The 10,168-nt window shown below is 27.7% G+C and overlaps 2 protein-coding genes across 8 annotated transcripts; both read right to left on the bottom strand.

The window, feature by feature from the left end:
- Positions 1-994: 994 nt before the first annotated feature.
- On the bottom strand, positions 995-5,317 carry Fbw5 (F-box and WD repeat domain containing 5). Of its 3 annotated transcripts, XM_076315802.1 has the most exons (10): positions 4,980-5,315; positions 4,162-4,319; positions 3,889-4,066; positions 3,621-3,813; positions 3,323-3,547; positions 3,062-3,237; positions 2,665-2,986; positions 2,378-2,590; positions 1,912-2,217; positions 995-1,211 (listed from the first exon to the last, which is right to left on the bottom strand). In XM_076315802.1, exons 1-9 carry the CDS (start codon positions 5,248-5,250, stop codon positions 1,950-1,952), a joined length of 2,004 nt encoding a protein of 667 aa, XP_076171917.1. In that variant the 5' UTR covers positions 5,251-5,315; the 3' UTR covers positions 995-1,211; positions 1,912-1,949. The 3 variants fall into 3 exon arrangements, with proteins under 3 accessions (XP_076171917.1, XP_076171918.1, XP_076171916.1); XM_076315803.1 differs by lacking the exon at positions 995-1,211 and having other exon boundaries at positions 1,517-2,217; positions 4,162-4,262; positions 4,980-5,317; XM_076315801.1 differs by lacking the exon at positions 995-1,211 and having other exon boundaries at positions 1,520-2,217.
- An 889-nt stretch (positions 5,318-6,206) lies between these two features.
- Msl-3 (male-specific lethal 3) lies at positions 6,207-9,750 on the bottom strand. Of its 5 annotated transcripts, XM_076316015.1 has the most exons (12): positions 9,686-9,750; positions 9,442-9,492; positions 8,880-8,990; positions 8,531-8,599; positions 8,343-8,452; positions 8,045-8,228; positions 7,777-7,962; positions 7,390-7,691; positions 6,983-7,195; positions 6,655-6,848; positions 6,482-6,566; positions 6,207-6,408 (listed from the first exon to the last, which is right to left on the bottom strand). In XM_076316015.1, exons 3-12 carry the CDS (start codon positions 8,979-8,981, stop codon positions 6,321-6,323), a joined length of 1,533 nt encoding a protein of 510 aa, XP_076172130.1. In that variant the 5' UTR covers positions 8,982-8,990; positions 9,442-9,492; positions 9,686-9,750; the 3' UTR covers positions 6,207-6,320. The 5 variants fall into 5 exon arrangements, with proteins under 5 accessions (XP_076172130.1, XP_076172129.1, XP_076172131.1 ...); XM_076316014.1 differs by lacking the exons at positions 9,442-9,492; positions 9,686-9,750 and adding an exon at positions 9,089-9,267; XM_076316016.1 differs by lacking the exons at positions 9,442-9,492; positions 9,686-9,750 and adding an exon at positions 9,089-9,267 and having other exon boundaries at positions 8,880-8,987.
- Between the last annotated feature and the right edge of the window lie 418 nt (positions 9,751-10,168).

Below are 10,168 nucleotides of genomic sequence, written 5' to 3'. Positions count from 1 at the left end.
AAATCATTATTTTGGAAGAATGTGTGTGTATTTAAATAATGTAAAAAATCATATTTAAAATGTTTGTGTCTACATCTTTTTACAGAATCAATAGTAAAAGCATCTACATAGGTACACACTATTATAGATACTTTTTTCAAATGAAAACAGCATTACTTGTATGTTTCTTGTAGCAATGTTATTTAGAAGAAAATGGAGAATAGGTATGTAACTTATATTGATACTATGTTCTTTGCATGAGATGTGTAATGTAATAATAAATATGTCATTAAATTTTATTTTTCAGGAAATTCAAAATATCAATGGAAATATTACAATTTTTAATACAACTATATTATTAACATCAATACTATTGACATTGGCATCTTTAAATAAGTACTACCAGTCAGATTTGCAGTATTTATATTCTCAATGAAAAAATATTGGTAGGACATATCATTATCATTAAAAAGCAAGAGAAGAAAAATATAGACTTTTATTATTTATAAAATCAATTGTTGTTACATTATCTAATGTTTGTATAGTATATTCAGTTGAAATGATTTATATATATATATATATATATATATATATATAAATTATTATAATTATAAATATATTAACACTAAAATTAGTGTTTATTAAATATTTTTAAATGTATATGTACATACATCTTTTTGGTATGATTAGTAGAAGCACTCATAGTTCCTATGATACAGAGCATGCATATTATATCTTAGCTAATTCGAAAGTACGAAAGATATTCAAAATATTTTGCATCATGTATATATTTAAAAAGGTTGTTAATGAATTTAAATAGGTTTCAAAAAATATTCATAACGTTTAATGTAAATTTCAATGATCTTTGCAAATATTTTTTCTTACATATTATTTATTTAGTACCTCTACATGTATTCCTTCTTCTAGATATTGTTTTGACAGGTATATATGTCAAATATTGGTAACAAGAAATTGCATATTATTATTTTTTCATTTCACTACAATGAAATTTGCCTACATGTATTTCCTTATGAATAAAGTATCTTTATTTTGAATATTATTATGTTACATATATAGTGGATATTAAAACACTAATATAATTCTAATTTAAAGCATAGTTCCTTAATTTGAATATATCTAATTATAATTAGAATAGTTATTTGTACAGTTCTGATGATACACCATATGTATCGATAAGAGTTTCTTGTTCTTTTCTTCGTAGAAATAAATGTCTGAAATTATTGTGCCAAAATTTTAAACATATTTTAATTTTATATTCTGTTTATGTAAATTTTAATATCATACAAAATTTAAGATTAATATTTCCCAATTTAATATATATTACAAATACCTCTGTAAGTACCATCAAAACTTATTCTAGATTAATTTACAAATATCAGTCAAAAGAATTACATAAAGGAAAAATGTTGTCAATTATGCCATAAAAATGTTTAAAAAATTCTCACTTTTATGCCTTATAAATGTTTAAAAATATACAACTTATCTTTACAAGTTCTAATCTTTAAGTACATACGAACTATGATACCAGGATGGAAAAGGATAAACTCACACAAAAAAGAATCAACCTCATAAAATTTAACAGTTTTTGTATGCGCTTATTAAATTATTAAACAAACTATAAGTATTTTAATTGTAATAAACAATGTTACATAAAAGAATAAATCTTTTTCTGAATCATTAAAAATTTAATGTTGTGCCCTATAACGAAAAATGTGCTATTTTAAAAATGTTATAGTTATTAAAACATTGAATATGTAAACATTTATAGATCAGAATTTGTAAATATGTAAACACACTCATTCTTTATTCTAATTTCATTGAAAATAGAATTTATAACTTTATATGATTTCATAGAAATACTAATATATTACAAATTTAAGTACAAAATATAGGTATAAATGTTTAATATACCTTTCGAGACTTTAGATTGGAAATTTAATAGTCTTTAGTCAGTCAATATTACAACCGGTTTTACGATACTTGCGCCTATTTCGTACTTCCATACCCTTAGGATAAGAATCTTCATTCAAACCTAATGCATGTACCATAGCTCTGCTACGCCAAACTTTAACGGTATAATCATCGCTAGTTGTAACTAACATTTCAGGATCACGTGGATTAAAAGCAACCGAATTAACAACATCAGAGTGAGGGAACTTGGCTAAACAAACTCCATAATGCCTGTCCCACAGATAGCCATGTTTATCCTCAGCACCACTAATAACATAATTAACACAATAAGTAAACATTCGAATAAAATTTTAATTATCTAGAATTTAATTTTCAATTAAATAATTGAAATTCTTCCTTTACTAAAATAAAACAAATTCTAAAAAAAAAAGTAAAAAAATATAATGGATTACAACAATTAAATTACCTTGCCACATATTCATCACATACATCAAGAAAGATGAAAAAACATTCATTATTTGGTGTGTAAGCCTTATGAGCTCTTAACATAGTGCCAACTTCTTTTAGTGTTACTAAATCAATTACGTGTATGTCAATCTCTTGAGCTATTGGTGGAGGTTGCAATGGACTTGTAATAACATAACCTTGTAGCCATGGCCTTGTGTTTACATATAGGTATCTGAAAATATACATATAATGTCTATAGGAAAAAATAAATATAAAGGTTTTATATTCACAATGTAGATAACTGACCTATGATCTGGAGAAAGTCCCATTCCTATAATGTGTCCCTGTAAATCAATTACATGGTCTAATTTATCAAATTTATCAGCTACAGATTCATAATCCAAATAATTAGTATAGGAATTTTGTCTTTCTCGTTCCCTTTCTCTTTGTGCTAATCTTTCACGCAATGATGGTCCTGGATCTAATCTCGTTGGAAATTTCAAATTTTTTATTCTCTTAAAACCCACTTGATGTGGTGTATAAGTTTTAGATCCAGTTGTGAAAATAAGATACTTTTCACAGTTGTTTGCTAATTCATCAGTATCGCCTTCTTCTGTATTTGATGATTCTATGCACAAAATATAATGAAACTTATGTATAAGGAAAAGTGTAAATTACTTACATTACAGAAAGTTTCCTTTACCTTCAGACTCGTTCTCCTCATCCCACTGAGAATTTTCACTTTCTTTATCATTTTCTTGAACATTCTTTTCCATTTCTACTTGCCTGTATTCTTGATTGTATTGAATGGGATTGGCGTATTCAAAACCATCACCAAGTTTCTTCCAATTCATGAATATACCTTCTAATGTACTGCATCTATTTGCATATAATGTAGTTAATGTGTATCAATTCTTACAACATTGGTTATGTGTCTTGTTCAGTTAAGAAAAGAAGTGCTTACTGTAATCTAGATGATGCATGCCGAAGAACAACTGGTTCTTCTTCCTGAGTAGTGTCATTGGAAGATGTAGATGAAATGTCTTTATGACTTGGTGGATTACCTTTCCTTTTCTTGATATTAGAGGATGAAGGTTGACTTTCTTGTTCTTCAGATTCACTTTGTTCAGGTGTTAAACAATTAGCCACCATAATTGCCCGAATCGATGAAGCATTACCATTATAAAATCTGAAGTATATAAAACATTCATGGTTAAAAAATTATTAATATAATACAGAAAACTATCAATAATATATGATACCTAAAAAGTTGTGTCATAATGGGTATATGTTCACTAGATGATTCTTGATTTGCTTTATTAAGCCAAAGTAGACTCGTGGTAACTAATTGTGCCAACCAACACAGGTTTCCACTTAAAAGGTAATGTTCACTATACCATGTACCAAATATGTCATAGGGTTTATTTACTACTCTACACTGGAGATCGAAGTCGGCTGCAACAAATGAAATCTGTAATGTATCTTTTTTCAATAATTTTGAAATATTATATGATTTATTTATTCTCTTACGTGCTAATCTAAATACTGCTATTTCGCCTGAAGTACTAAGAGGAGTTCCAAAATGTACACCGGAAACAAGTAATAAAGTATCAGAACAATTAAACTGAGAAAATTGTGTATATTCCCAACTAAACGTTTTCATATCATAATGATATTTTATTTTAACAGGATATTGGCTTTCCCAAACCTAGAATGAATTATAGAACTAGTTTTATGTGTTTAAATATAATTATGTATAATGAAAGTTACAAAATTATAGAGTAGTAAATAAAAGTGACTCACAAAAATATATCCATCTTTTGAACATGTGGCAAACATTTTCCCATTGTGTGAAAAACTAACGTGTAATACTTGATGAGAATGTCCTTTAAGTACCTCTGTTTCTAAAAGCGGTATATGATATGTTAAACGTTTAAATTCTTCTAACCAAGATGTTTTCCCTACGAAATATAATGACTTCTAAATTATACTGCCAAGTGTAACGTATAAGGAATGTAGAGATGAATTTTAATATCAATAATGATTGCTAATTATATATTAAATTGGTGTCTATAAAATGTCGATTTTCTGAAATTCAAAATTATTTGATTATCCATTATTATACCTGTTATTAAAAAGAAAGAAGTTTGTTGCCACACATGTACATTAGTTTTTGAAGAAATATGTCAGTTTATTATTTGATATTTTTTAATTTCTCATCTTGAATAATCAAAATGTTCAAATGACTTTTGTTTATAAATTCAAATTGGATACTAATGCAATGACAATTATAAAAAAAAATGAATTCTGTGTTAATGATTAGTTTGTACAGTACAAAGCTAATAATATATTATTCGATATTGAACCAAATGGAAGACCAAAGAAAATTGTAAGGAACAATATTTGAAGAACTTTTTATCATCAGAGTTCTTGACTTGTATCAATTTGGGGTAATAAAGCTAGTAGTACAGAAAATTGGTATATTGGGAAAAGTGAAAAAAATCACTTAAAAACCATTTGGATAAGTTCATGTCTATGATATTTGATAGAAAAAACGACATTTCATATGCGCCAATCAAATACATTATCTTTGTTCCTTGTTACTTGACAATAAAGTTAACCTGGCATAATGCCGACATCCGGATCTATTTTATATGTTTGATAAAACAAATCTTTCCAAAGGAATTCGTCGCAAGATACTCTATGCCATGACCTGCATACTTCTCCAGCGATTGTCAATTCCCTTGGTGTCAAATACTGAAAGATATTTAGAAGAATAGAATCCGGCATATAACACCACTTTTCATTTTCCTCGTATGTTTCCAACAGACAATCGCTTTTATCTTCCTCGTTATTTTCCTGAATTTCCGTGACATTTTCGATGATGTCCATATCGAAGCGTAGTTTTTTATTTACTAGAACAGCTGATACCTATCAGTAATACCGCTGCTAACGCAAGTATACTACTGACATAGATTCGTGCCGTGTAAGGGGAAAATCACCAAGTTCCGCTACTCTTTCACATCGTATACATTTCTATATATAGTATGGTATAGTGTCGCGTTGCTGAAATGCTATATAGATGGTGTTATTTGAACTTTATAAATAAACTCACTAGATCTCTCTCTCTCTCTCTCTCCCCCTCTCTCTTTAACATTAATATTTATGATCATTAATAATGATTTTATTCTAATATATTTGTGGATTTTGTGGATGTCATTTAAGATGTACAATATAGAATACATGTATCAGAATTTATTCTCAGAATATAATGATACATATTTAATAAATAATAATAGTAGTCAATTTTTTGATTGATAATCTATTTACAAAGCAATAGCAGTGAAATGGTATTAGTTATCTAGTGAGAATAAATACATAGACACAATTTAAAAAATATAAATTAATATGGAAGTCGTAGTACATGAATGTGTAAGTTTTTAAAAAAGATTATTTAGTATTAAATAGTTTCTCACTTAATATTTAGTAGGTATTTCATATTGTAAACATTTGAAATATTTTCAAATTTAAATTGTACAGTATTGTTATATAAATAACTGAAAAAATTAGTTCAACACATTACATTTTATTAAAAGTCTTTATTTAAAAAATGGAATTATAAATGTAATTTTTCATAACATATTTAATATTTGTATGTTATTTCTATTTCAAGGTTTCATTTGCACTTTTATCAAAAAATTTATTTTATACTGACTTTTACATTATAAAAGCAACTATGTAATCTTAATTATAGTTTGGACAACATTGATTTATAGGAAGAGGTTTATTATGGAAGGTATATAAAGAACTATTTGACAAGTAATATAAAAAAGAATTTATCACTTACACTGACTTTGCAAACATACATTCTTGCTGTACATCACACATAGTATTCACTTAATGTATATACAATCATATCTGTAATTGAATACAAACTAAGTATGTATATTATCACTACTATGTTAAGAATTATTTGTTTGAGAAATTAGTTGATTTTCCACCTGCATATAAAACTGTTCTCCAAACCACTCTCTATGCATCTCTAGATAACTACAACATTAAGAATATCATTGTCAATTATAAAAAATAAAGAACACTTGAAATATATGTCAAGAAAGATTACCTGAGAAACATATCCAAATATTTTAAAAGAACTTTTAATTTTTTATTTGGTATGTCTGCTGATTGGAGTAAATCTGGTAGTTTAACTAAAAATGTAAAAAATACAGTAATTAGTTACCTTAATTTATGTAGAAAAATTACTTTAAAATGTTTGATAACAAAATTTGTACATACCAAATAATCGAGTTAAGTGAATGGCACCATAGTAGGTAGAAGGACTTGGAAGACCTTCAGACTTGGAAGATTCAGGCATTAATCTCCACTTATTTGATTGTTGAAGCAAGGCGCTGACTCGAGCAGATGTAACAACCGGTATTCTTAGTGTTACACCACGTGGGCTAGAACAACGAGAACTTGTACTTGCAATACTACAAAAAAAAGAAACCATCAATTCTGTAACTACATACTGACATAAAAAATAATGTTGATCATTTAACCCTTTCACTGTGGTTTATGCGGAGCTACAAGCGCTCAGGGCAGAAGGGTTAAAATTCCTATTTACCTTGATAAGTTTCCTGTATCTTGTTTAATTTCTTCATATGATCTTAGTTGTCTATTTTCATCAATAGAACTCACTCTACATGACCTTAGCCTTCGTTTAGAATTTGTTAATGTCTTTGATGCATTGTCTACATCTTGATCATGTTCTTGAAATGGTGGTAAATGAGCATATTCAGTATCTTCGTATTCTTCTTTAACTAATACTTCAGAATTTCTTAAAAGCATAATAATTTTGCATTAAATTTAATGTTACAATAAGAAATATATAATGTACCAATTAGTAGTTTGCTATTAATTTCACATAAAATGGAAATATTTTGATAATATAAAACAAAGAGAATTTTAAATAAGTTGTATAAAAGTTATATATCCATTTTTATTAATAAAAAGTGGAAGTAGCAAACTTACTCAACTGGTTCTTCTTTTACAAGTGTTGACTGTTCCGTATACAAGAAAGATTTTAAGTTACAATATTGTTCTCGTTCTTGTCGATACAGAAGGAGGTCATGTAATGTAAAGTCGAAGTATATACGTAATCCATCCGCAACTTCTCTGCATATGTTTATTTCATTAATTGTTTTTTCTATTGTATTATTTGTTTTGTTTCTTTGAGGTTTTTCTGGAATGTTAGTCAGTTGCGTTGTTGTAAAGTGATGTACCCATGATTCTAAAATACTTGCAACAGTAGGCTGTGCAGGTAAAACAGCTAGCTAAAACACATTCTTCTTATTGCTTTGAAATTTTAGATTGTGTTTACACAATTATAATTTTATATATTTTTATTAAAGAGAATACCTTATTCTTGTTAGTTATTAGTTCATAATCTTGATCCAGGATTCTTCTTAACATGGTACCTATATCAAGATCAATTCCTGGCTTTACACTGGCACCAGATTGACTACCACCACCACTATCTTCATCATCGCTTGTTTCGCCAACATAATCAGAACTACTTTCTGTATCCTCTTCAGTAATAACTTCCTTCATTAATAAAAATCATTTATATGTATGGCTATTGGCTATTACTTATGTATGGCTCCTATGCATAAAAAAATATTAAGACCTCAGTGTCATAATCTGCATGTTGTCCTGAACTGCCATCTTCCGATGACCCAGTTGTCGCAGATGTTGCTCGACTGCCACCGCTCCTTGCTCGTCGTCGTGGCTCTTGATTTTCATTTTCATTTAATCGTTCAGACAGTTTGTGACTTCTTTTTTTACGTTCTCGACGATACAAATAAGCTCCCCTATTTGCAATTGAATATATATATGATTGAACTGTAAACTCTGTCCTTCTTAAATAATATTTTATTAAAAATTCTTTTTCATATAATTTATGTAAATCTTTATTGAATACATACAATTGTAATTGTGCTTTTTGTGCTAAATCTCGTTGGAGTTGACGATTTTCTTCTGTATCTTTTAATACATATTCCTCTGTTACACAACGATCCCATGAAGAATTCCATCCCTATTATTATACGAATATTTCTTAAAATAAAAATAAGAATTGGTTGTCAATTATTATAATTAATTATTCGTTATTTACCTGGAAGTGTATCAAGTATTCGACAGCTTTTCTTCCTTTTTGATCTTTGTTAACTATAACATCAAGTACCTAAAGAACAGTTTCATAATACCAAATATCATATTACATATCATTTAATATTGTTTCGCATTAAAAATTTATGAAAATATGTATACATATATACTTTAAAAGCCCTATTATAATCAAATTTAACAGAATGTTGTGGTCAGCTCTGATATACTAATGTCATAATTTTCATACGCTAGAATGTCTGCACAATGTATGACTAACAGGAGTTAATGAGAAAATAATTCAATTTTATTAGGGACGATCACATTATTTAATTAATTTTTCTGTTCTCACGACATACCTTTGAGTCATATAGTACTTTTGCTTTTGTAGGATCAGGTTCATAACATAGAACTTTTTCACCATCACAGAATTTGAATTTTGGTCCTCGAGTGGAAACCATTCCTTCCTACTGAATGTCAGAACCAAATCGCAAGTTTCTTTTACAAATAATTGTATATCAATGTAGAAAATAGAATAGTATTATTTAAATTAACATCATAACCTCACACGTTAACATTTTCATTGAAAATAATCGACGATTATACAGAAATGTCTGACATCCTTCGTGTAATTTTGTTTGTTTAAAATATAAAACGATTTAGATCATCGAATACATTAAACTTTCAAATGGTATAATGACGTAAGTTGTCAACAATGTATGGACACAAATTTAAGTCTCCCGGTTTAATTTGCTTACGAGATTGTTGTGTTAGTTACACTATATATATGACTAACCTAACTTGAGTTTAAATCTAAACAGTGTCTTACTTGAACGAATTCTTGTTTTATTATAGAGCCAATGACAATTAAGTAACATAAACGTATCTATTTACAATGAATTATATTCTATAGAAACTCACCATATATATGGCTATAATCTTTTACATTATGAAGTCCAATTTAATTTAACTCTAAAAGTGTTCAAGAAATCAAATATTCATATTACACAACAACATTACAATAAAGCTTTAAGAACAATATTGGCATCTTCAAAGTACACTAGTAATGCAATTTTATGTAAAGATTTTCAAGTAAATCTTAATAAATTGACTAATGGCAAAACGAAAGTCAAATTACTAGAAAGAAAAAAATTTTCGAGCTTACATGTATTCATTTGTTAAATCTTGACTCTCTTCATTGGAACTTTTGCTTCTAGTGAAGAATATTTTCCGTAGTATATTCTTAACAATTATGTCAAGAAATAATTGTTTCAAATAAATTTTTCTTATTTTTAAATTAAATATCAAAAAATATTAAAATTTATATATCAGTTTATTTAAAAAATGAGAGAACTATCATCCCTGGCCTGTAAATGTGGTCCAGTGTCAGATGTATGTTACATAAAAAGCGCCGGTAGCTAAAAAAAGTAAAGTAAAATGTATTTTACTTTTTCCAATAGCTTCTTAAATTAATAGATAATAATACTTTATATGAAATGTACTGCATAATTGTTATATGTTATTGATTTAGATTCTACGTTCGTGATTGAGGTAGTTAAAATCTATGTCTGTAAGAACAGTTTATCGACTGAGTTGAAAAAGTTATTTTCAAACTGAGCCGCTAGAGAGAACTGCCAATGGATACCGA

Source organism: Ptiloglossa arizonensis, chromosome 7, assembly GCF_051014685.1.
Source record: "Ptiloglossa arizonensis isolate GNS036 chromosome 7, iyPtiAriz1_principal, whole genome shotgun sequence".
Classification (NCBI taxonomy): domain Eukaryota; kingdom Metazoa; phylum Arthropoda; class Insecta; order Hymenoptera; family Colletidae; genus Ptiloglossa; species Ptiloglossa arizonensis.
This window is presented reverse-complemented; position numbering and strand designations above follow the sequence as displayed.